The following is a 27,940-nucleotide window of genomic DNA, read 5'->3' on the forward strand; positions in this document are numbered from 1 at the left end:
GAGAAGATCCAGGAGCATTCCTCTAAGAAGCAGTTCAAGAACCAAGTCACCAGTCAAAGCACCCTGCACAGGAAGTTCAGGACTTTCTATAGTACTTTTTCCACATCACTTCCTGTCCCTTCCTTTACTTTACAGAAACCAATTGCAGTCTTTCAGTTTGCATAGCACTGCCCAGGGGGTGGTCAGTTGCCTCTAGAGTTGTCACCCACTTTTAGCAAGTGACTTGCAAGCACTCTTACTTAGTGTTAAGTAAGGGTGCTTAAGATTTTGATTGATTAACTTAAAAATTGCTGATTGAAAGAAAAAGAAAGTTTAATTCACTCTTCACAGCACCCTCTTCAAAAAATTTGCCTTCTTGATTCAAGGCACTGGCAAGTCTCTTCTAAAATTCCTCCAAAAGATTTTCAAACTCTGGATTTTAGGACAACCATACAATTAAAACTATACAGGTGCAAGAAAGGGAGGATGGTGAGGAGATGCCTGGAAACTAATTCTTTGCACTATTAGAAAAAAATTTAAGCAAAATATCAATAAAAACTTCTAGGGAGTGGAGATACTTTTCATACCTTTTACAATTATATATAGTTGGAAGAGTTCTTAGCCAAATTATGGAAAGAGGTGATCACAAGAAGTATAATAATTTTAATTACATAAAATTGGAAGTTTTACATAAATAAAATCAATGTAAGTTAGAAGTAAAATAGTTATGTGAGGGGAAATCATAGCAGAAAATTCAGGATATCATTATTAAAACCCCCATATACATCCAAAGAGAATGTCAACCTAGGCAAAACTCAGACCAACTAGATGATTGGTAAAAAAAAAAATGAGGTATTTATTTAGGTTGAGGAATTGCAATTCAGGGCAACATGCTGCCTTATTCAGACAATGATGCCTGGGGAGATAGGGGGAAAGGGATTTTTATAGAACATAGCCATGGGAAACAGCAGGAGGATGTGTAGTTTGAATACACAGAACAGCCAAGCTGCAGGAAGGGAGTATTGAAGGTATTGAGGGATAACAAAAACAAATCACAGACGTGACCTTGCAGTTAGGATCTGTTGGAATATGCAGGGATCTTCTTGGGGGTAGTTAGAAACTGCTGATCACAGCATAGGAACGCACAGTTTCCCAGGGGTTGATAAGAACAGAGGCAGGGAGAAATCAATAAGCATTTATTAGGCAGTTAAAATGGTAGAATAGCAGGATGAAGTACAGCTAAGCTCTATTTTAGAACTGGGATGTATGGGATGTTTGGGGAGGATTAACCCCTCTGGCCTGAGGACTTGACCTTTTCTGGGCTTCTCATCCACCTTTGGTTTCTACCTGTCATCCAACCCTAACCTGTGGCTCCAAGAAGCTATAGCATGGGCAGTGGCCACACTCCAGTAAAACTGCCTTGGGAGACCAGCTAAAACAGTTTAAGGATAACCAACAGGCCTCAGACCCATCAGGGAGTTAGGGATATGTCCACCCCAAGCACGAGAAGACTTCCCCAATGGAATGGACAAATAAGAATAATCTGTTCCAATAGTCACGAAGGTGTCTGAAGGAGGTGCTGCAGAACACTTAGAACTTGGTCAGATATCAAAGATACGAAAGTCCCAGGCCAGTCATCCTAACATTTGTCTTGCCACTGGACTTGGAAGACTCTGAAAGAAAGAGTAAGGCTGGTGGCTGTGCAATTCTGTTTTATTTGAATTCAAATCATGTGCAAGTTGAGACATCATCCCATGCTGTCATTGGTCCTCTTCAAAAACAAAGAATAAACAACAGCATCCTCACAACTCCTCCAAACAGATCTAGAAAATGTACCAGACTGAGTCACGATTGGGAAAACCAAGAGGAAAAAAACATAGTGAATCATTTTTCTACCCTCAGAAAAAGAATCAGAGGGCACGTGGCTGAGCTAGGAGCATGCCATGCAGAGCATTCCACCATGAAGAAATGCTGTCCACAGGGCAAGAAGAAGTCCCAGATCCAACATAGAGGTGCCTAACCTCCTAGAGAGCTCAGGACTAGGTGCCACCTGGAAACTCTAGGATTTACTATCCAGTTCTGGATTACATCCAGGGTAAACAGAGGAGGAATAAGGGTGGTGGGCCAAGGTCCTGAGCAGAAAGCTGTGTACTAAACAAGCAGCAAATTTGTGAAATGGAGCAGAATCTGAGTTCTAGTTTCCATCCCAGTCTAAAACACACAGTTAAATAACTGGACAGAAACAAAATTTCAAAGGTGAGCCAATTACTCTGAACCAGTAGAGCTTTCAAGTGGCTGAAGGCAAGCAACATTCTTTTCAATTCAGCAAACATTTACTGAGGGCCGGCTGCGTTCCAGGCACTGTACTAAGTCCTGAATAGTCTACTGCAACTCCATCAGGAACAAGCCCACAGGTGTATTTTTCAAACCAAAAACCCAGGTCAGAAACTTACAGAGCTCAGACCAGAGGGCAGCAATCATATTTTTGCCTGGATGAAAGTCTACAGCCTCACTTGTCCATAAAATCTCAGAATCACAACTCAATACCCCCTCCCAAGAAAACAACAGCAGGAACCCAGAGGGACACAAGGTCAGCCCAGACATTCCCTCCAGAAGTGAACAGTCCAGCCTCCTATAAAGTTAGAAAGTAGGCTGAAAGAATGAATGAACAAAAAAGGATTCCATTTTTTTAAAAACTGTTAGAGAGAAAATTCTTGGTTCAAACTCTGCAAAGAATAAAATTATTTTAAAATATCCATAAGCAAAGAAAAACACAGTTTCAGCATGAGTTCCACTAAAATTCCTAGAAAGGTCAGTATGAGTTAAAACATGTTTTTAATAAATAAAATGAGAAAGGGAAAAATGGAAAGGAAATGAGAACTATTAAATAATCAGGAAGGAAATTAAGTTTGGTACAAGAGGTATAAAACTCAACCCAAGTAACAAATTATCTGGAAATTAGAATGGACTGAATAGAAGATGATGACTCCATTAGAAAATAAGAAATATTAAGGCAAAATGACAACTTTAAAAATAGAAGAAAATGTAAGTTTTTTTTACATCAGAAACAATTTATGTGGAAAATATGATTGAAGAGAGATAATTTGAGAAATATTACACTACCATGAATGCCATGACCAATTAAAATAGTTTAGACATTATATTCAAGAAATCATAAAACTGTCGAGAGCTATTAGAACCAAAGATCAAAGTGGAAATAGAAGGAATCCACTTCTCACCTCCAAATAAAAACAGCCAGGTACAGCATAGTCAAAATTCAGAGCTTCTAGGTCAAAGAAAAAATACTAAAAGCAGACAGAAAGAAATAATTCAAGTACCAAGGAATCACAATGAGGATGACACACAATTTAGTAGCTACCACTATTAAGGATCAGAGAGCCTGGAACACAATATTCCAGAATGCATAGGAGATAGACTTACCGCCAAGAGGAATTTACTCAGCAAAACTGATTATGATCAGATAGGAGAGGGAGGGAGCTTTAATGAAATAGAGGACTTCCAAGCATTCCTGATGGGAAGACCAGAGCTCCATAGAAACTTTGAAATTTAAACACAAAAGTCAAACAAAGCATAAAAAAGTAAATAAACATGATCAAACAATAATAAAAATAAGCTACTTTTGTTTTTATATGGGAAAATGATATGAGGCCTTTCCAGCTCTCAGTATGATGCGACATAGAGGGACAGAATTAGACAGAGGACCTGGGAGTGAATCTATATGTTTTGATGATCTTAAAAGAATGCAGAGGGAGAATAAGAGGGATGTACTTGGTAGGGAAAAAGAAAGACAAGGGAAACTTATCTCCCATAAATAGATTAGGCAAGTAGAAGTCCCTACAATAAAAGGTAGGTGGAACCAGTGATGGATGAACCTCACTTTCATCTGAAAACTGGTCAAAGGAGAGAAAAATACATATACAAAGTTAGGTGTGGAAATACATATCACTCATCAAGGAAACAACAGGGATGAGAGAGAGAAAAGGGGGGAAATTAAGAGAAAGAGTAAATTAAGGAAGGGATTAGTTTAAAGCAAAATAAGATAGATAGATAGATAGATAGATAGATAGATAGATAGATAGATAGATAGATAGATAGATAGATATACACACACANATAGATAGATAGATAGATAGATAGATAGATAGATAGATAGATAGATATACACACACATATATATGCATACACAAAAAATATATGGCAGCTCTTTTTTGCAGTGGCAAAGACTTGAAAACTGAGTGGGTGCCAATCACTTGGGGAATGGGAAAACAAGTTATATTAGGGGGCACAAGGTTGTTATTAAGAAAGTAAGGTTATTTTGTGTTTTTTTAAGTTATGCTATATGAATGTGATAGAATGCTATCGTGCCATAAGAAAAAATAAAAGGAGAGATTTCAGAAAAAACCTTGGAAGACTTGTGTCAATTAATGTAGCATGAAGTAAGCAGAACCTGGGGAACAGCTTATACTATAATACTACTGTAAAAGTAAACAACTTTGAAACAACTTAGAAACTCTGACCAATACAAATACAAACCATAATTCTTGATAGAAAACATGTTCAGTGGAAATGTGCATTGGCCATGGGTGGGGGGAGAGCAGGGGAGTGAAGGGGAAAGTAGGAGCATGAATCATGTAACCATGTTAAAAATGAATATTAATTAATGTTTAAAAATTTAAAAAAAAAAAGAAAACATGCTACTCCCCTCCTGATTGCGAAGTAATGGTTTTGGTATAGACATAAAGTGAGACTCTTTTTTTGAACATGATCAATATAGAAATTTGTTTTGATCTACTACATTTTGTAACAGGAGTTTTGTTTTTTCTTTCTCAAGGGCAGAGAGAGTGGAAGAAAGCTGTTAGAGGGAAAGAAGAAAAAGTTTTTTAGTTAAAAAATAAAGTTTTATTTTTAAAAAATCAAGCATTTATTAAATTCTTAACCATTTCCCCTGCACTGAGACCCATATATACAAAAAAATTTCTATAGCAATACTTAGTTGCAGCAAAAGAACTAAATAAATTATGACATAAATGTAATGGAATATAATATCATAAGAAATGATGGAAGGGACAAATTCAGAAAAACCTGGAAAGATTTATATGAATTAGTACAGAGTAAAGTGATCAGAACTACAAAAAAAAATGTAATGACTATAGTAGTATAAAGGAAAACAATTTTGAAAGGCATAAGAATTGACCAATGTACAGTCAATCGTAACTCCAGAATGAGGATGATGAGGTATGCCTCCCATTTTTTGGCAAAGAGGCAATCAACTGCCTGTGCCAAATGAGACATTTTCAGACTCAAACAATGTGGGGATTTTTTTTTCTTGACCATACTAATTTGTTACAAGGAAGGACTATGTTGTTGGGTTTTTTTTGGGGGGTGGGGGGCAGGGATGGAGTGAGAAATAATGATAATGATGTCTGAATAAAAGACCTGCAATAAAAATATTTTTTAACTACACAGAAGGTAGCAGGACACTCAGACAAGCAGGGCAGTATGGGTACTACAATGTTAAGTTTAATATCTACTTTTAAAAAAACTAAATAGATATTTGTGATTTCATATGTAATCCTCTTCTTTTATTCTTGTTCTGTATGTGGAAATGTTCAGGTTTGCTGATGTTCGTCAAGTGTCTTGCTCTATTGCTATATATGCAAAAGCTACCTCTCCCTCTGCTATTTTGCCTCCTTTGACTTTCCATAGTTGCATGATTAAATTCTGTAGTTTTTCTTTCCCCTACCACATGCTCCTGAAATTTCTCCCACTCTGCTGTCATTAAGTCATCTTCAATCATGACTCCATATTCACTTGTGCAAAGTCTTAATGACCACCAGAATCTGTGCCAGAAGTTAGAAGCTAAATGGGAGTAATGTCTAAGAGAATACAGATGATTTCCCTTGTGACTCCTTATTCGAACAGTAGAATACCAAGATATAAAACAAACTGAAAAATAGATGACGTGGAAGGATTCTTGTTTTAATAATAGCTAGCACTTATATAGTGGTTTAAAGTTTATATTTTATATATAAAGTTTATATTTTATATAAATAAAATAAAAATTATATAAATAAAAAAATTTTAAATTAAAAAAAACTTTATATTTTTACCAAATTTTCAAAGGTTCAGGTATATATCACATGTGTCTTGAACTGTATTAGATTAACCTTATTTGGGGGGGTCAGAGTTACTAAACCAATAGATCAGTGAAATTCTCTAGATAATAATTTACCTAGGTTTTAGCTAAGTGTTTGATAATTGAATGCTATTCTTGTGGAAAACATTGAGAGACAAATGTGGGCAATTAGATGGTTTCAGGAACAACTGAATATCTAGACTTAAAGAGATGTTCCATATCAGCTAGGAAAGAGGTGTCCAGTAGAATAATATTCTATTGATCAGTGGTTAGGCCTTTGCTGTTTACTATATCAGTGATTTGCCTAAACACACAGAAAATCCTTATCAAATGTTATAATATAAAAGTCCTTATCAAATCTGAGGATGGCACAAAACTGTAAAAGATAGCTAACATACTAAATGACGAGATCCAGAAGACTCTGAAAGGCTAAAAAAAATGGCCTAAATCTAATAAGATGAGAATTAATGGAAAGAAATTTAAATTCTTATACTCAAATTCCAGAAATAAACCTCACAAGTGTGAGAATAATTGGATAGAAGTTCTGGGAAAGATCTAAGAGATTTTAGTGCATCAAAATCACTTTTGTGATATGACAGCCAAAAAAGCTAATATATTTTTGAGTGGTATTAAGAACAACTGAATTTTCAGGAATAAAAAGGTGATGGGCCCACTGTGCTCTGCCCTGATCCAACCATATCCAGAGTATTGTGTATAGTTCTGGACACCACATTTTAGAGAAAACACTAACTAAAGAGCAAGACCTTGAGATCATTTCATCACAGAATAATTGGTTGAAGAAACTGGGAATATTTAATTTGAAGAAGGGAAGAATTGGAGCCTAGCAAGAAGGCTGGCTGTTTTAAATATTTGAAAGACTGTCAGATGGAAGAGGTATTCGATTCATTTCACCCACCCTGGAAGACTTTAAACACATCTTGGATGACCATCTGAGTGTGTTTTAGAGGGAATGTTTCTTTGTGTAAACTTCTGGATTGGACTAGATGGGCCCATCTAGTATCAAAATTCTATGGTCCCATGATACAAGAGGGTATGGTCATTGACCTATACAGCCATCATGTCAGTAATAGTAATAACATTAATTAACATTAATAACATTACTATGGGAGGGGGTGGAGGGAGGAGAAGGATAGAACATGAACCCTGTAACCATGGGGAAATGGTCTAAATTGATTAAATAAAAATTTCAAAATAAAAAACATTAATAGCACTAAATTAAATAGCAACATTAATAACATATTGCAGATCTTTCGGCAAAGAGTGCTTCAGTTCCAGATGAACTTGGTGCCTGTGGACATTCCAGAACATCAAGCTATGCAAGCCAGCAATCAAAAGTGTCAGGTAGAAGTTAATAATGAAGTTAAATTCTTTAAGTACTAATTGGTGCAAAATGATTTAAACTTTACTGTCATATGGAATGTTGCATTCTGTGCTATTCTTGATAATAGCATTGTAACCAGTTTAATTTTCAACTGATAGGTTATAGTACATGTCACTCCAGGTCATCCAGTTTCTCTGACCTCTGCCATAAGAGAAATGCTTCAGTGGGAAGTACATCAACAGGAATTGAAAGTATCCTGGAGCCGAGTGATGATGCTGAACCAAAAGGAGCTGATCTTAATCCTGATGCACCTATTAAACAAGATGGGGATGAATCGTCAGAAAAACTCAACAGGTATGTTTTCAGATCTCTGGTTAGAATATTTTTTATATCATGGAAAAGAAAAAAAGGGGAAAATTTTAATATTTAAAAGCTTAAACATAAATTTAATAAAATAATACTTAATTTTCAAAGGCACCCTGTGAAGCAAGATTCTGTGGAATCTCAACTAAAACGTGTTGATGCTACCAGAGTGGATGCAGATGATATTGTTGAAAAAATATTGCAAAGTCAAGACTTCAGCTTAGACTCCAGTGCAGAAGGTATGCATAAAATTAAACAATTGATAAATTTTGGATATCAACAGTTAGCAAAGGAGATTCAATGGCATATACATATTGTGGCATTTAATTTTAAAAGAAACCAGCAAATCCCTGTTCTAATTCCAAGATGACTAGCTTACTTCTTTCCCAATGTAGATTTTGAACTTGGCAAGTACTAGACTTAATGACAAATAACCTCTGGCTTTGTCTGCATTTATATCTGTTTTGAATTTCTACAACAGATTTTTTTTTTATTATTCCACTGAGAAACTACACATCAAAATTAAGCAAAGTACTGTTGGAATTGATAAGTCCTGGGGATGTGCTGTTTAAACGGAAGCCAATAAAAGGATATTTCTTTCTTAGCATCCTTTTAGTATTTGAAGATGTAGATATTTTCTTAAAAGTGTCATATGTATATATTCTACATACTGTCTATACATATTACTGTGTATACTGTAATACTGTTTCTTAAAATTTTTATTGTGCCTGAGAAAACAAATATCATTTGAAATTCACCAAGTTTTCATTATTTAAGTGTTTGTCTTTGTCTCTACAAAGAAATAAACTTATGTTGGAGGTTCACAGAAATTGATTTTTCCAACACCAAGTTAATAAAGGACCTTAGACAAGTTGACAAGAAAGCCAATAAAATATTTCACTTTAAAATATAATTTGATATTTTAAAATAAATTTCTAAAATTAAGAAAACATTCATTCAGAATGAAATTTATCCATGGCTATTATACTACTTGAAAATAATATGGTTTTTACTTTGATTTTTAGAAGAAGGACTAAGGCTGTTTGTGGGTCCAGGAGGGAGTACATCTTTTGGCAGTCATCACCTTCCAAATAGGTATGTATTCTAAACAGATTCTTAAAGAAATTAAATGTTGCATACTATTAGAAAGAACATAAAGCTTGAAAGCAAAAGAGCCAGGTTCCGTTCGAAAAAGGCACTGTCACTTACAGGCTATGTAACCTGGGAAAAGTCACCTTCCTTATATTTCAGTTTCCTCATCTGAAAATGTGAGATACTTATAGTGCATGGCTTCCTGAACTGTTTTAAGGATCAATAAAAATTTTAAATCCTTTGTAAACTTTATGGGGCAAAACTCTTCATAACTACAACAGACAGGAAGGTTGCAAATTTTTTAATGAACCAAGATTTGGGAACACAAACATTACTTAATAAGATAATCTTAAAGCTAGAATGAGCCCCAGAAATCAACTGTCCAACCTCTATGATACATACATGAATGCATCCTAGGACCCTTCCTTATAAATGATCATTCAACCTACATTAGAAGAATTCTAGTGACAGAATTCATCTTTTTCCAAAGCAAACCATTATACTTTGGGACAACTCTAATTCGTCCTAATGTTGAGCTAAATTTTGCCTTCTCAATACTAACTTTAGTCCTAGTTCTGTGCTTTTGGGAGAAATCTTCCAATATTTGAAAACTACTATAATATTCCCCACAAGTCTCTTTTTTAGACTAAATATCTTCAGTCCTTTTAGCCAATCTTTATGGTTTCAAGTTAGCTTACCACCCTGAGTAACAGAGCTAGCAGTTTTGGTGCTCAGGGCAAGCGGATACAAAACAAAACCTGGTGAAAACAGAACTCAAATTAACTGTGAAGGAAAAGAGCCCAAATTAGGGGCCCTCTCATGTGAAAAGAATGACCCTTAGAATCAGCTCCCTGATGAAAGAGATCCCAAGATACCACCCCTCCCTTCAAGAAGAGAAACAGAGCCCAGAAAATTGTTCCCTGTTTAGAAAGACCCCCCTAGACTGCCAAACTACTACTAGGAAGCTTACCACCCCCATAGGAACCCATCTGGTATATGTCTAGGTATAAAGCTTGGAGGAGAGAAAGAAAAGCTCAAGAAGTTTATCATAAAATCATGGATTTAGAGATAAAAGAACTTATGGGTTATCTAGTCCTTGTTTTATAGATGAGAAGACTGAGACCCAGACAGTGATTAGTCCAATAAACATCATTGGTAGTGTTCTAGTATTGACTAATTATTCTTGCTAATTAGTTTCACTGCTGTCAAATAAAAATATAAATTTTATAGAAATATAAGATGATCTTTTAATGTCATTTTAAATTTTTTGCACCTTCTGAAATCCAGTACACAGTAGGAAAGCATTGGTCATCCTGCCCTAGTTTCACCTTTCCTGGACACTCACTTAAAGATACACTGTAAATTGTCATTGATCTTCCTAAAATGTAGTTCCCAAATTCTATGCAACAGAAGTGGCAGGCATGTGACCAGATTATGATCCAAGCACAACCCAAACCAAATTAAAATGTACCTGGGAAATAATTAACAAAATAAATAAAAATACAACACAACACAGATAACATTTATTTGTGGTTTTCTAAGTCAATATATGGCCCAAAAGGTCCTTCTATATGGTTGAACTGAGGCTCTTGTTTCTATTTTAATTTGGTACCTGTGGCATATAACATTCCAGAAGTTACTTTCACTGAAGAGAGAATACAATGGAACTGTCACCAATCTTGTTATGGACATGTTTTAATGTAGCCTAAGATTTCAGAATTTTTTTTGGCTTTTATTGCCTTACATTGAGTTTATAGCCCACTTATCCTCTGTGTGGGTGAACCTATGGCACATGGGCCAGAGCATGCCAGAGGGGTCTGCTCTCCTCCTCATCTCCACACATACCTGAGGACATTTCTTCCATCAGCCACCCCTCTGCCCAGCAGCCCAATGAGAGAGCTTCCTCCCTCCCCTGTCTGCGGTAAGGGAGGGAAATCACATGTGCATGAAAGTCTTAATTTGGCCACGTGGTCTCTAAAAGGTTCACCATCACTGACCTATACCCTCAGTGTTTTGAGGTTTTTTTTGTTGTTGTTGTTTTAAATATAAAGGGCAACACCAATTTTAGAATATAAGCTCATATATAGAAAAATGGTGGCAGATTTTGAACAGTATTGACTCAAAACAGAAATACTGGGAAAAACAATAAATACAAAGAAAGCTTGACAAGAGAAACAAATAAATTATCTCTAGAGTATTAAAATGAAGTTGGAACATAAAATACAAGAAGAATTGGAAAAGACCTTACATTTTTTATCCAAATTAATTATCCAAAAAAGGTGCTTGAGAAAATATCAACATCTATCAACTTTCCCATTGCCTACTTCACCAATTTATAAGGACATAAGAATAAATAAGAATAATATATACACTCATACACACATCCACAGTATCTTTGATGAAGGGAACAAGCAGGCTTTTATGAGAGATATTCCATAATAGACTGCATCTTTATAATTACACAAATGACTGAAAGATAGAGATAATCCAAATGACATTATTCCTATCCCCCATTCCTTCCATTATTCCAGTCTCTAATGAAGGGATGGCTCATTCCTCACTAAGACCAGTCTCTCTTCCTATATCTTTGATCCTGTGATTTTGTATCTCTTTCAACAGATTGTCACCATTACTTAATCTGGATCTCTCCCTAGTTTCCTTCTCTGCTGCCTACAAACGCCTAAGTGTCCTTCATCCTTCACTACTCTCCATACACCTATATCCTTCTTCTCTTTCTTAGCCAAACTCTTTGAAAAAGCACCTGTACTTAATGCCTCAACTTCTTCTCCTTTTTTTTTTTTTTTTTTTTATCCTGGGACTCCATTCTAGGAGCATAGGGCCACAACCAGTAGGCAATGGGTCACTCAGGGTCACACAGCTGGGAAGTGTCTGAGCCCGGATTTGAACCTAGGACCTTTCGTCTCTAGGCCTGGCTCTCAATCCACTGAGCTAGCCCAGCTGCCCCTACTTTAGGTTGCAGTTTCTTTAGCAGATGTAGTTTTTACAGAGTGGAGTTGCTAGCCCCACGCCCAACCCTCCTCCTTTTTTCATCCGGGCTAGGGACCATCCTTAGCCCAGGAGTGGTAAGGGTGGGCGATAGGGGTCAAGTGACTTGCCCAAGGTCACACAGCTGGAAGTGTCCAAGGCCGGACTTGAACCTAGGACCTCCAGTCTCTAGGCCTGGTTTTCAATCCACTGAGCTACCCAGCTGTCCCAGTAGAAGCTTCTCCTTCTACTCTCTCCTAAATCTTCTGGAATATGACTTTTAGCCTCAACATTTAACTGAATTACTCTCTCCAAAGTTATTTATGATCTTGTAATTGCCCATTGTAATGATTTTAATCTTCATTCTTCACATTTATGCAATATTTGATACTCTTGACACTCCTGTCTCCTGGACACTTCTGAATTTTCACAACACACAGCTCTTTCTCAATTCTCCACCTCTCAAATTCAATGTTTTGGTGAGATGTCTAGATGGAGTTATTTTTCAAGCAGTTGAAGATGTAGGGTTGGAGTTGAGGTCAGGGCTTAAGAGACTGACCTGGGAGTCCTCTGCTTGTGCAGGTGAAAACTGAAGCTCACAGAATGAGAAATTATTCAGAGAGGGGAGAATCTGAGGACAGAGCCTTGGGGAATGCCTACTCCTCTGCCAGAAGAAATGAAGACCTTCCTTAATCAATCAGTAAACAGTTATTAAATGTCCACTGTGTGCCAGGCACTATGCTAAAGGTTGGGGGTTGCAAAAGAAGGCAAAAGACAATCCCTTTCCTCAAGAATCTTAAAATCTAATGTTGATTGTACTTTGTCCAGGATCCTGGATGTAAGAAGTGGAGAAGGTCCTTAGATCAACTAATCTAAATCTCATTTTAGGAAACAAAATTGAGGTCCAGACTTACCAAAGATAGTATGGCATAGTGTTTAGAGCCCTAGGCTTGGAGTCAGGAAGATCTGGGTTCAAATACCATCTCAGTTACTAATTGTAATACCTTGGGCAAGTCACTTAACTTCTCCCTGCCTAGCTCCTCATCTGTAATATGAGAGAATTAGACTTAGTAGCCTCTAAGATCCTTTCCATGATCCTATGATTGTCATAAGGTAATAATAATAACCCTACCCCCCCCCCCCATTTTCAACCCAACCTCAGTGTCACAAGGAAGTGAGTAACAAGACTTCATGTGCCCTGAAAACTTGACAGGAGCCCTGAAACCCTGGCCAATTGGGCTCTGGTGACACCACTGATTATGCTGACACCCTCGGCTTTGTCCTACAACTATTCATAGACAGAGCAGCAGAGAGTTTCAGGCTGACCCTACTTCAAGCATGTGATGATCAGCTTGACGAGGATGATAGCAGATGGAATTGTGTTCCGTTGGGTTCTGGTTCCACAGAGGTACTGTCCATCAGAACAGATCAGGAATACCAGTATCCCACTTGGCAAATCACAAATGCACATAAAAAGAACCGAAGACATAAATATTATCATTATGCATCAGTACTCGATTATAACAAAATTAGAAACATCTTAGCAGCTGTAGGCAAGTTTTATACTGCTTTTAGGCAACAGCACCAGTCTCAAATGATTTTGAAAAGGAGATAGGCATGCTTAAACCAGAATTCTGGAAAACCCTTTTTGAATTTGATGGCATGAAAGCAGCTAATAATATCATGAATAAATACCTTCTTCCATGGTATTTGACCAAAAATATGAAAATATTTCAAGATTTATAAAGAGCAGAGTATGTGGTAGCTATTGCCACAATAAGAATGATAGAAGGAAAAATGGAGCTATCCAGGAATGAACTTAAAAACAGGCATAAAACATTGTCCTGGCAAAAAGAAGAAAAAAATAAAAACAATAAAAACAATATTGAGATAACAAAGAAAAGGATTGTGGTTGAATAGGTTAAAAGATTTACTGGTCAGGGCAGCTTAGGTGGCTCAATGGATTGAGAGTCAGGCCCAGAGATGAGAGGTCCGGGGTTCAAATCTAGCCTCAGACACTTCCTGGGCAGGTCACTTAGCCCCATTGCCAGTCCTTACTGCTCTTCTGCCTTGAGACCAATGTAAGAGCAAAATATAAGGAGAAGAAACCTGGATAGAATGTTGCATTGCTGGGAACATGAGCCAAGAGCATCCGAAAACATCCAGGAATTCTGGGAGGAGAACCTGAGAAAGTGGCTTTTGGTTTTGGGAGCTTGAAGTGGGAGGAAGCAGACAAGCTTGCCCAAGATAAACCAAGAGTTGACCTGAGCATGATTCCTGATTGGGAGTGAACCCTAAGAAGCCCGTTTCTCTGTCTATGGCCATTGTCTCTACATAGATCAAGGTCTCTTGTTCATTGGGGTGTCAGGACTCTGACTGGGAGTGGACCCCCAAATCTCCCCAACCTCACTTTGCCTTATTGAGGGACCCAACCTAAATATATGTAAAATATAGCTGTAAGATAGGAACTAGAGATAGAGGGAAAGGAAGGTGAAACTTTGGGTAGAAGCCTGAACTGGCTCCCCAATGGGAAGGACCTTGGGGCTAAAACCTTTTAGGGCTCCCTAGTTCCCACTGCCCAGAACCCTCTCCTATTACCCTGACTAACCAAATAAACCAACAGCAGTCAGATTGTGAATTTCAGATTTCATTCAACAGACGAAGAGGGGAAGTGAAGTAAGAGCAATTGCTTGGCTGGAACCATCTTAAAGCCAGACCCCCTGCAGAGTCATCAGCTGGTTAGGGGGAGGCTTGTGTTGACCAAGGTTCTGGGTCAAACTGGACAGGGTCTCCACATAACTCAACACTTGTGAAAGCCTTCCCTCTAACTACTGAGGGCCAGCACACCCTCTCTGGAAGATCACCAATCCAGGAAACCCCCCTTAGTTTGTTATAGTGTTAGTGGTACCTTAAGAGAGGGGAGTGAGATTCAACTCACTGACCCATCTCTCTTTCCCACCTAACCCCTCTCTGACTGGGCCATTAATACTCCAATGCACAGTACTGAGTCTAAGATGAAAGGTAAGGGGTTAAAAAAAACTTACTGGCATTAATATCTATTCAATACTACACTTAACATTCATCTTTCAGAATTGTAAAATGGACTATCACAGATTTGGAAAGTACCTACAAAAACCTACACAATATTAACAAAACAAAAGACCCCATCCCCCTAAAGCAGAGACAAAGAGGAACACTTCCATGCTTTTTTTTGTGTAAAGAATATACATCAAGTATTATTACATCTCCATTTTACCAATAAGGATACAGGCTCAGAAAAGTAAATTGACAGAAATGAGTAAGAAATGGAGCCGGCATTCCCACACCAATGTTTTCCCCCCATACCCCACTGCTCCTGGTTGTTGCTGTTCCTGTGACAGAGTATGTATTTGGAACCCAAGGACCTGAGTTCAATCCTGGCTCTGTTCCTACTCGTGTGACCCTGAGCAAGTCTCTTAATCTCACTGGGGCTCAGTTTCCTCTTTTGTGAAATAATGTTCTAGACAACCTTTAAAGATCTTCTCCATTCTAAAACTATGATCCTATCTTCTTAAGACTTTTTAAGAACTATGGAAGAAGAAAGCAAGGGAAAGGCAGCTACCTAGCCTGCTATCACAGTAGTCTGAGATGATCTGAACCTGGAAATAGGGTGGTGGAAATTGATAACAATTTAAACCCATTAATGTTTTGTTTTCATGAAATCTTTTAAGTAATATGTGAAAATTATAAAAACATGTTGTGAAGAGAGCAATATCTTACTCCTTTCCCCCATAGAAATTGGACTGGCTTTTCCTTAAAAAGTATTGAAACAGGGGCAGGTGGGTAGCTCAGTGGAGTGAGAGCCAGGCCTAGAGACAGGAGGTCCTAGGTTCAAACCCAGCCTCAGCCACTTCCCAGCTGTGTGACCCTGGGCAGGTCACTTGACCCCCATTGCCCACCCTTACCAATCTTCCACCTATGGGACAATACACCGAAGTACAAGGGTTTAAAAAAAAAATTAAAAAAAAAAAAAAGTATTGAAACAGGGGGCAGCTGGGTGGCTCAGTGAGTTGAGAGCCAGGCCCAGAGACAGGAAGTCCTGGGTTCAAATATGGCCTCAGACACTTTCTAGTCCTGGGCAAGTCACTTAACCCCCTTTGCTTAGTCCTTACCACTCTTCTGCCTTAGAACCAATACACAGTATTGATTCTAAGATGGAAAGTAAGGGTTTAAAAAAAAAAGTATTGAAGCATCCCTTGTGATTGGCTGGCTCAGGGGACCAGGAGCTCAGACTTGTGACAGTACTTATTCCCCCTGAATGTTGTTTTCTCTTCAATTTGGTTGGTAGATTACAGTGGGGGGGGGGGGGGGAGGTAGGTCAGCAAAGGAGTTTCATCTAATTGAATCAGCTGAAGGTGTCCTCAATGTTTAATATCTTTCTCCTGCTCTACTTAAGTGAATCACTTCTTTTTGAACTATTAAATTATTAACAAGTATCTAGTTTTGTTCTAATATCAGACCTAAACTACCAGGGGACTGGCCCTTCCAGGTGCCCTCTCCCTCCCCCCCCAAAGCACATGGAATATGGAAGGGTTTTTTTGTTTGTTGTGTTTGGGTTTTAACCACAATTCCCTGGTAAAATCCCAATCCGCTCTAGACTTAATTCCTGTTTCTGTATGATTTTTTCAGAGTGGGATCTGGTGCATATGAACAAGTCGTGATCAAACGCTAACATGGAGCTTTCCTGTGGATTTCAGAGCTGAAAATTAGATTTTGGGGGGTCTCTTTTCCCAAACTCTTGTGAGAAAATGTCCAGAAGATGAATTGGATTCTTCTTTAAAAAGAAAACAAATATTGGTTTGTCTTGTTCATCTCAAAGTGCCTCTTGTGCCATGAAAGGACACTTCAGAATGGTAGTACAAGGCACCATTACGCACCAAGGGCCATGTGTGGGCAAAAGTTGCAAATGTACATATTAGTGAAATACTTGCTTTTTATCTAGAAAACATCCTATTGTGGGAAGGAGGAAAAGAATGCTATATATTTTAAGTGTCGTTTCTATATGTACATTCACAATCAGTGATAATTACTATATTTGGAATTTGGCTTTAAGAAGTTCCTCTTTTTAACTGACAAACATTTGTGAATCCAATTTATAAATTATTCCTATATTAATAGTTTTTTAAGGAACTCTTCCTATATACTACCTATAATATCACTACCAAATTGTCATCAGTTTTCCAGGCAGTACTTAAAATATGGATTTATGCTATTAGGGGAAAAAATACTTCTCTGGTCTAAAAATACAAACTTTTTGTTATTAGGTCTAAATTTATCGAACATAAATATGCCTTCAGTACTCAGGAACAGGTACATAAAAATTAAGAAAAGTGATTGGGATTGGCACCATCAAATGGAATTCTTGTATAAAATATTGCTTCTGTTTGCTAATAGCTATAGAAAAGCTATGGGCACTGCCACTCTGGAATTGTTTCCAAATAAGCTTTTAAGTTTAACATCCAATATATTAGGTCACCAGAAGTCACCTTGACCCAGCCAGGAGTTCATTTATCTCACAGAACAATGGAATCTACTGGTTTGGATACAAAAATGTCATCTCAGTGGAGCCTGGATGGTCTTTGGCCCTAAAGTTCAGCTCTATGTGAGCCTAGAAAATGAATCCAACATGGCACAGCATAAAGCAAAGCAGACCAGCCACTGCTCAGCACTGATGACATGGATGTGTTTCTTCTATCAGCCCTCTGTGGTCAGGTATTAAGAAGTTTTTTCCTTAACATGCCCAAAGGTGCCTTGAGAAAAAAGAGGCTAAGGAGAACCACATCAAAGAATACAGAGACTATGCAGCCAATTTCCACTTAATTATGGGATATGAGTCATTTCTAATGGGCACAGGGGAAGCAGTTGACACTGTAGTATACATGTTAGAACTTCACCCTTTTCATTCTGGGTCATTTAATCACTGTAACAAAATGTTAATTCTTAATGAGTAATTCAGAGCCTCTTAACTCCCAGACCTGACATGTAGTGTCCAAGAAAGGCATTGCATTAAAATGTCTGGAAATAGAATTTTTTTGGCAAAACTATTTTCATTATTTAGAATAAATTAGGGAGTAATTATAATATTTATTTAAATGAAAGCCATTTTTTATATTCGAGTTTTATTTTTAACCTACTATATAGAGGTTTAGAACAGTTATAATAGCAAATGTTGGGACTTAACTGTTTTTCTTGTATTCCATTGTTTCATATATGTATTCTAAGGTTGCTTTGGCCCAGTGCTATTTTTTAAGTGTAAGACCTGAGCTGGATTGGGGGGAAGAGGGGAGAGGGTAGGCAGATGGAACTAGGCTTCTGATTTCATTAGTTTAGGAAATTCTTGGAATCAATATTCATCCTGCCAAAGCATATTAAAATAAAGGGAAGGTAATATTTATTGAAGAATGCTTAGAATGATAATGGTTTGGGTTACCAGAATCATTATTTAGAAATTCTTTTGGAGAAGCAATCATTGAGAATGAAAAAAAGCTTATTTTAAAGGTGATAAAAAGTTTATTTGCAAACACATAATACAGACTGCCCCATATATTATAGAAATCATTGTAAAAAGTAAAGGACAATTTTAATAGAGAGCCAAAAGTATTGTTTTAAAAAGAACTATTTCTTAATGGCATAACACTGAGAAACAGATATTTTTCTATTACCCAAATATTGTTTCTAGGTTATATTTTTTATTGGAGTTACAAATGTTGGCTATGTTGTATGAAGATGAGAGCCAGAATGTGTTTCCATAGTGCAATACTATTTTAAAATAAATAACAATAAAGTGTGGAGAGAAATGGAAAAACTAAAAATCATATTTTTATTTTAAAAATCTAATAGTTACCAGTAAATCTTGCTCTTGGAACTGTCAAATACAAAGTTGAAAAATGTTTTAATGAACATAAGCATTAATTAGGAGAGGGGGAAAAGCACTTGTAAGTGCCTTTAGAATATGAATTCAGTGACAGACTGTTACAACATTTTATTTCTCTATCATGTTCCATTAGTATTGCATTCATGGATTTTAAAAAAAAAACTTTCTCTAGCCTTGGTACAAATTTTGTATTATTTAATGTTTTGATTAAACATCTGCATTCCCTTTCTAGTTTTATTCACCTAGAGCTCCAGTTGCCTCAGAACCTCACAGTAGTCATCAAGTATTTTTAAAGCCACAAGTCTAATTTTTATTCTAACTTACAATTAGAAAATTGAATTCTAAGAATTAGTTGCAGTTTTAGTAAATTTTTTAAACATTAAAAAAAATTCAAATACTTAGGACCAAAGAAGTTTTAGAAATCTGAAAGAGGGAAATAATGTTTTTCTTTTTTTCTGATTCTGTCCCAAAGAAGAGCATTAGGATATTCTTAAGGAATATAATTATATTTTAAAGTGTTGGGGAAAAGCAACAGTAAAGATGAGGAAAAAAACTAAAAGGATATGTTTCTGAGGAGTCTATCTGTAGATGTCAATCTGAATGCCCATTTTCACAAGGCCAAGCATGGTTCCCCAAAATCAAAAAAGATCTGAAAAAAACACATGGAAAACTCTTTCTAATCTGGCAAACTTTCTAGCAGGACAGAATGGACCCCAAACACTAATGCCTCATTTGAGCTCATTCCAAGGACACACCAACAATAATGTTAATACCCAAACCTCTAATACCTCTAAGAATGCTTTGCTTTTATGTAGTAGGAGAAACAGGCACAGAGGATGGTAAAATCAAAGATTTAGAGTTGGAAAGAACCTTAAAGTTTAGTTATGTCATTTTACAGATGAGGAAACTGAAGGCCCAAGAGGTTGTGTGTGGCATTCCCAAGGTCACACATTCAGTATCTGAACCAGGTCCTCTGGCTCCAAGAACACCAGAAGCCTTTAAATTTAACCTAGTAGTAGTTTGAATGGAGTAAACATCCCAGCAGACTCCAATGAAAACACACTCAAATAAGATAACATTGAATGTCTTCCAGATGGTCAGTGAAATAATCTGGATTTAATTACCAACATTTGAGTCAATGTGGTGTTAGTCAAACAGAGTGGGAGTCAGGAGACAGAGAAGTTTTTAATCCTGGCCTTGCAAATTATCCCTCCTCTCTGGGCATCAGTTTCTGTGTAAAATGAAATATCTGGACAAAGAGGTCTCTGAGGTTCGAGATTAAAATATCCATTTTAAATTTCCTTTGTTGCAAAACTTGGTAGCCATGTTCAAAGCTGATAAGGTACTGAATAATTTAGTGCAGATTGTTCTTACAGGCTAGTTTAAAAAGCTCCAAAGCAGTTCTGATTATGTAATAACATTGAAGTATGAGACTTCCAGAATACAGTAGTACCACTCTCATTGATGAGATGCTATTGGAGTTTATCTCTTTCTGAGAAGGTTTTTTCACATAGTTCTTGAAATCTGACATGATCTTTATAGCAACTAGTGATTGTTCCCTGCCATCAAGGAATGATAACATTGTCCGTTACTCTTTCTATGGATGGTGCTTCATGTGGAAAGTCTCTAACTTGATTATGATTTTCTTCTGCCCTAACATTTTTCTAGGTACAGTGCATAACTTAATAGTTTTAGTAGAGGAAGAAGAAGCACTTCTATTCAATGTTAATTTTTGTTTATTCAGTTAACAAAATCATTGTTAGTTCTTCATTCTTGACAAGAAATTCCTAGCCTCTTACTCTCAGATCTGATACACTGTGTCCAAGAAAGATTTTGCAGGTACAATGTACCTGCATTATGAGGAATTAAATAAAAGTCTATTAAATCATTTAAAATGCACTAATGAAATGGACATATAGTCAAACCTACCTTAAGAGACCACCCCAGGAATATTCCCTAATTTTGGAATTTTCCTACTTAAGATGACACAGTAAGCATTAAATATTTGGCTGGTCTTAAGCCAGTTTCCTTAGAGACCAAAACTGGCAAAGGCCTTAAACTCTGTGGACAATATATATTTTGTTTCCAGATTTCTGCGGTTATCTTCTATTATTAAAAACCCAGAAATATCTTGCCAATTTTGGTGGAATTACATGAGCAGGGCACTTTGTACCTATTCCATTTGGTTACTCTTTGGGAATCATTACAGTCAGCGTCCCCTTCCTCTTGAAGGTTGATTCAGTCTGTGGAAAGAAACACAGACAAACCCAAAGAGGTAGATGTGTTTTATTGGTTAATTGTGAAAATTTTTATCAATAAATAAATATATATATATACATATGTGTATTTTGATGAAGTGAGTCCATAAGTATTCTGCTGTGATACTTGGGGAATGACCTTCATATTTAAATATCATACTCTTTTGCTTAAACTGTACAATGACAAATCCAGGAAAATGTAATTTTTTAAGCTGATTTTTTTATTGTAAAGTATTTGTAATAATGTAAAAGTCTTACAAATGTTCAATAAAAATCATGTCTTAAAAGTTTGGCTATATTAATATAGATAGAAAGTGGGAGATATCCCCTCTTTACCTCAGAAAGTTGGAAAATGAAGGATTCTAAATTTACAGATCTAGGTATGTCTTCCTCTCTAAAGCTTTCCTTGTATTCCACTAGAAAAAATTTATAGAAAATAATTGTTACCAACTTCATTTTACTTCTTTAGCTCTATATCCCAGCCCTCTCTAAATCATCCTACCTAGTTTTATCCATGAGAATAAGTACTGGACCTATAATTTCACTGGTGATGGGGAAGCTCCTTCTACAGTGCAAATCAGCACCTTTTCTATAACCTGAAGTCTTAGTTTCCTAAAGCCCTGAAAGCTTACTTAATCAGGGGTCCATACTATAAGTAACTGGTAGTTTCCAGGCCAATTTTTCTCCAGTGCTGTTTGATAATCAGTGCAAGGTCCTTCCCATTGTAATATACAGCAGGAGTGACTTTCTCTGCTCCCTTATTGGGTCAGTATTCTATCCTCACCCTGGACATGTTCTATTGCCACCACAATTTGTTGATGGATCATGCACATATTATCTGAGGTAATGCTGTTAAAACTCTGTTGTGTATGACCAGCAGCTCCTGACTGATTGTTGCCCATTCCTGTGAATGGGCCTGTATCCAAGAGAACTGGAGAATGGGGCAGAAAATGCTGCCCATTCAGTAAGCTACAAGGAATAGAGACAGTTTCTAGCATCCTTCAAGGAGACGTCTTTGTAAGAACACATCCAATGTCAGATCTCTTTTGGATTTCCAGTGAAGAGAAGGGGATTTCTCTGCACTATCTTCTCAGACAACAGTGGTGACAATAGCAGACTCAAGACTGAATCCAAGAAAAATGATGAGGGAGAGGGAGGTGGAATGAGTCCTGGCCCCTTCTATCACTTCTGTTACATGTAGATAACTAAGAATTCATTGCCCTATTTATTTAGTAGAGAAAAATAGGGTATTTCATGGGATTCATTAGGTCCTCTCTCCTGATCCAGTGAATTTTAAAATCAAGAAAATTAAAATGTTAAAAGTAGAAAGGAACCAAAAAATCTCAGGGTTGGAAGGGACCTGCAACCCATAGCTGAACAAGAATCCATCCCAATCATCATCCTCTACTTGAAGTTGTCTAGGGAAGGAGAAACCACTATCTTTCAGAGCAGTCCATTTAACCTTTAAATTACTCTACTTCTTGGGAAAAATCCCCTACATTAAAACTTGCCTCTGCAGTTTTTGACAGTTATTCCTAATTCTGTCCTTTTTTGGAGCTAAGCAAACAAGGCTAATCTTTCATCCATATGATGGATTCATTGAAACTTCCCTGGTAATAGAAAAACTGTTGAGCAAATGACCACATGTAATTACAAATATGTGGAGTGTTGAATCGAGTTACTAAATGGAGATGAGTCCCATCTCTCTACTTAGAGAAGTAAGTTTTAACATCTGTTCTCAAGAGAAGAGATTTGTCCTTAAATTCATTGTAGTTTTAAGTTCCTCTTAGTACATTAGTCATTCTGTGTATTCTCCTGGTTCTGCTTACTTCATTCAGCATATTGAATATAACAAACAGACCAAAAACATCACTACAAACACATATATGTATTTTTTAAGTAGGTCAGTGGAATACAATAAAGTATAGCTCCATCCCCCATTAATACAAACAAAAGCCCAAACCTTTCAGATCAATCAAAAGCAGAGGAGCAAACACTTGGTCATTTTAGGAAAACTGAAGTGTTCTGATCACTGGATAAAGACATGATACAACACAGACAATATCTTATGATTGGCTGAAAGGATAAGGAGAAAAAAATTTTAATTAAAAAAGAAGACACCTCTGAGTTTATCTGCAATACAATAAGCCAGTTTAAAATGGCATTTTGTAGCAATAGGTCAATGAATGGTGACTGGATCTGGAAGTTAAGAATTCCTGAGGAGTTGCGTGCTGGAAGCTAAGATGGCAGCATAAAGGATGCTCAGTTCACCCAAACCTTCCAAACAAACACAAAAATAGGAAAAAAAAAAAAAGCAAAACAACAAAAAGTAGGAAGGATATGACTCACTGGGTTTAGAGAGGAGAATAGCCCAATGGTGTGCTGCATGAAGGGAGCCTGCAGAATGAACACCAGCCCGAAGGCTTCCACCTGGCCTGAAGGCAATAAGGTACCAACAGGGAAGCAGCTGGTCTAAGGCAACAAAACAGTGAACAGGGAGAAGCACAAGACCAGCCCTATAGTAGCCTGGGATAAGGAAACTTCAGAGTTGGGAATAGCCCTACATAGGACCTAAGGTAACAAAACCAATGAGGGGGAAAGGGGAGTAGATTAATGCCAGCTCTGTCTGCTTCCACATGATATGAGGCAATGAAAAATTAGAGCTATGAACAGCCCTAGGAGTTGCCAAACAGCCTGAGGTAACAAAACAGCAGATCCAGTAGCAGCACTATGCTTCCAAATAATCTGAGGCAACAAGACAGCAGAGTGGAGGAGGAGCAGCCCAACATAAGAGACAGCAGGGAAACTGAAAGAAGGGGGGGGGGGGGAAGAATCCAGCTGGATAAAACTGCTGCAATCCTCCCCACAAGAAGGCAGGCATACCCCAAGCACCAAAGAAGGCTTCACTGCAAGCTTGGAACAGTGCTCCCTCCACCCCTGGAGAAGAGCAGAACCTCAACAGATAGACAAGGTAACAAGGAAGGGGGAAAATCACTAGAAAATTACCAAAAGAACCACTGAAGAAAACAATTCTCTAAAGACTAGAATGGGTCAAATGAAACAAAGGCCAAAAAAGGCCCAAAAAAAGGCCAAGAAACAACTCCCAAAAGACTAGAATGAACCAAATGAAAAAGGAAACACAAAAGCTCAAGGAAGAAAATTACTCCCTAAAAATTAGAATTGAGCAAATGGAAGCTAATGACTCCATAAGGGATCAGGACATATAAGACATAATCAAAAGAAAGGGGGAAAAAAAGTAGAAGAAAAACTGAAATATCTCACTAGAAAAGCAACTGACCTGGAAAATAGATCCAGGAGAGATAATCTAAGAATCTTCAGAATACCTTAAAGCTATAATCAAAAAAAGATCTGGACAACATAATGCAAGAAATCATGAGGGGAAAGTGCTTTGATATCCTCAAACAAGAGGGGAAAATAGAAATTAAGAGTCCACTTATCACCTACTGAAAGAGATGCTATCTCAGGACTATTACAGCAAAATTCAAAAATTCTCAAACTAAGGAAAAAGTACAGCAAGCAGCCAGAAGAAAATAATTCAAATGTGCTGCATTCAGAGCCACATCTGGAGCCAGTCAGGGTTACACAAATATGGTACTGATTGAACCAGGAAAAGCTTTGAAGATCTGATCAATTTGGAACAGAAGTCCTACTGGCAGAAGTCTCCAGCAATTATTCTAGAGTTCATTGGAGAGAATGACCACCACCAAGAATTGCCCCAAGCTTGGCCATTTCAACAGAAAACAGGTACCCAGAGTTGTTTTGACAGTGTAGAGATGAAGTTAATGGAAAGTATTAGCAATACCACAGACAACTTTATGTCCTTGTGAGGTTTAAGTATCTACCTTCCAGCAGAATCTAACAATATTCAATCCAGTTTGTCATTCCATATGCCAGATTTTGTGTTTAACATTTCCTTCATGTATTAGAACAAATTAATTACCTGTTCCACATTTGATTTGTATTACAGATTGAATACTTTAGAGGGAAAACCTAAACATGAGCCATAACTTTTGTAAACTTGTCTCTATGGCACTGAGTTGGGAGTTCAACAATCAGATTGTAATTTCCCTCTCCAATGTTATTTTCCACAGATCTACAATCTTCAAGTGCAGGTCTGACCACACTATTCTCCTCCTCAAGAATTTTCAGTGGTTCCTTATTGCCTCTGGACTAAATACAATTTCCTTTTATTGTCATTCAAAACTTTCACAACAAAGCTGCAGACCGCCTTTCCAAACATTTATTATTCCACTATTTTATATTGCAGCTAAAACTGGTTTACTCACTCTTCCCTCTGAGCAGGCTGTCCTAAATCACTTCACCTCAGCCTTTTAGAATTCTTAGCTTTCAAAATTGAACTTGTCAGTCCTATGGGTAATCTTTCCTGATTTCCATCCTCTTTCTTGTTAGTGTTCTGTCCTTTCTCAAATTATCTTATTTACTGATATTTACAAGTGGTACTCCTCAAAAGACTAAGCTCCTAGATGGCAAGACTTTGTCTCTATATCCTCAGCACAAGCCTTGCATGTAGTAGGTATAAATTATTTGAAATGAATTACTGGTTCTATTTGGTACTAGAGGACAATATCAGAAGAAAGAGATAGAAAATACAAAGGATAAGTTTTAGACTTGATATGCAGAAAAACATCCCAACAATCAGCTGTTCAAAAGTAGAACAGGTTCACTTAAAAGGTAGAATTTACAAATTATTTGGGGATAACTGTTAGGCGTGGACTGGACTAAATGTTTTCCAAATTACTTTTCAACTCAGAATCTTCATGAAATGTTAGGCAACTGAAGTTTCCAGAATCCTTGAAGAACCTACCTGTTCATATAGTCCTGGATGACAGTTCTGATTTTCACTTAAGTCATTTTAAATATTACTTCCTGACCAAACAGGTAAATTCAAGTCAATTTTACAACATTTTAATAAACATAGGAAGATTTTTCATATCACACAAAGCCTTGACTTTCCTATTCTGACATGTTTATCTTCTGGCTACTCTTGGTTTTCAGCTTTGACATAGCAGTCTCTGGTTTCTGATATATCACATTTGTTTCTATGCCTACAAACCACAATCAGGGTATGTAAGGCAAATGTTTACTGTCAATCGCTAATATTTTCTGGTTGTACGGTACTAGAAAATGAAGGAATCCCTGTTGTAACTGATGCAAAGACAATGTGGCTAAGTGTTTAGAACTAGCCTTGGAGCCAGGAAGGCCCGGATTCAACTCTCAGGTCTGACACATGCAGGTGAGATGTTCCCACGATGTTTCTTCTTCAGTAAAGTCACAGGTCCAATCCTTATCCCTTTTCAATATAGTTCTGGTAACACAAATACAAAAAAATAGGAAGACAAATCAAGATGCCTTGCAGTAGAGATGAAAGCTTTTTAAAAGTGGTGGGAGGGTGGGTAAAGGAAGAGTGTACTGGGAGAAACACCACTTCCTAAAGCTGGACTCCCTTTACAAGAAGAATATTCACTTTGCTATTCATCTCATCTAAGTGTCTGAGAGGTCAACGCCATAACATTTCTTCCTCCCCCTATATATACTACATACAGCTCACATAAAAAATTTCCTATTTCTTGAATCCATAATTCCCTATCTATTCATCTCACACATTACTTCCTCAGCTTCCATAATCAAATACATCATCTCATCTTGTTCTGTTTTACAATATATGCATGGTCATTTTTAAACTCGTAAATAGGATTCCCTTTAGCTCCAGAGAAGACAAAACAAAAAGAAAATATAACAGGCCTTTGCAAGTACAAGTGGGAAGAGGGCAAAGCAAAGAAGCAGCTGACAAATCCTTCAGCCGTGTTGCCAAATCACTTTGTCTTGAGTAAACTCAGTATCTATCCTAAGAGTTCCAATGGAAAAAAAATGTCTCACTAGGGAATTTTTGCTATTAATGCTTAGCATAGAAGGGCATAATCTGTCTCCATGACAGGTGCTTCTACTCACTTGCTTCTGTTAAAGGTCAGACTAAGGAAGTTTGAACCAGAGGTGTCAAATCAAGAACCAAATTAAAATGTCACTGGGACATTTTTAACAAAATAAATATACAATAGAATATGAAAAATGATAATATGTGGTCTTTTCTAAGTAAGTACGTAACTCCAGGGACCCTTATGTATGATTTAATGGCTCCATTTAACACCACTGGTTTACAATATCAAGAATTTAAATTTAACCAAAAACACTAAACTGATAAAAATTGTCCTAAGATTCCCACAGGGGAAAAAAAAACAGCAAAGCCCATTAAAAAGTTTAATTCCCTAAATTTGTGAAAACAACAACAATGGCTCAGTAATGATCTTTGTGGTCTTCCTCATTAAAGCCACCACCATTATGCTCCTTCCCATTTAGTGATCCAAATCATAGTCATCCCCATCATTGTCATTCAAATCACAGTCCTCTTCATCGACAATGTTAATCATGACAGAAGAACCATCACTGCTTAGTGTTACTTCATCAGCAATTAGCATTTTTAACGTCTCAAGGTCACCACACAGGTGTTTTATTTTGGGGAAAGAGAAAAGCCTTTCCAGAGGTACATAAAATACATTTTCAATACAGAATGGCTTGGGGGTCTCCTCAGTGGGGTCATTTTTGAACTCATCACATTCAGGTTGGACATATTCAGGCTCATCACAACCATCACTGTCATTCTTCATCTTGAGACTCTCGAGTAGATCTCTCTTCATTTTTAAGATGTGAGAAAAAACTTCATTGGACACTGCCTTCCGAAGGTACTTCTCTTCCTTCAAGCTTGGATATATCACTGTACCAACCTGGAGGGAGTAAAAAACAATTTCAGAGAC

At 37.1% G+C, this 27,940-nt stretch overlaps 2 protein-coding genes across 2 annotated transcripts in view; one reads left to right on the top strand and one right to left on the bottom strand.

The window, feature by feature from the left end:
- Window positions 1-17,133, top strand: part of FAM102B (family with sequence similarity 102 member B) — an 85,147-nt gene extending 68,014 nt beyond the window's left edge. Inside the window, exons 7-11 of the mRNA XM_044672229.1 lie at window positions 7,403-7,498; window positions 7,637-7,832; window positions 7,953-8,080; window positions 8,867-8,936; window positions 16,587-17,133. Of these exons, the coding sequence (XP_044528164.1) occupies window positions 7,403-7,498; window positions 7,637-7,832; window positions 7,953-8,080; window positions 8,867-8,936; window positions 16,587-16,629 (533 nt within the window). The 3' untranslated portion in view covers window positions 16,630-17,133. The remainder of the gene's footprint in view (window positions 1-7,402; window positions 7,499-7,636; window positions 7,833-7,952; window positions 8,081-8,866; window positions 8,937-16,586) is intronic.
- Window positions 17,134-27,250: 10,117 nt separating this feature from the next.
- The window catches only part of HENMT1 (HEN methyltransferase 1), a 36,907-nt gene continuing 36,217 nt past the window's right edge, over window positions 27,251-27,940 (bottom strand). Inside the window, exon 7 of the mRNA XM_044675917.1 lies at window positions 27,251-27,910. Coding sequence (XP_044531852.1) covers window positions 27,482-27,910 — 429 coding nt within the window. The 3' untranslated portion in view covers window positions 27,251-27,481. The remainder of the gene's footprint in view (window positions 27,911-27,940) is intronic.

This window comes from Gracilinanus agilis, chromosome 4 (genome assembly GCF_016433145.1).
Source record: "Gracilinanus agilis isolate LMUSP501 chromosome 4, AgileGrace, whole genome shotgun sequence".
Classification (NCBI taxonomy): Eukaryota; Metazoa; Chordata; class Mammalia; order Didelphimorphia; family Didelphidae; genus Gracilinanus; species Gracilinanus agilis.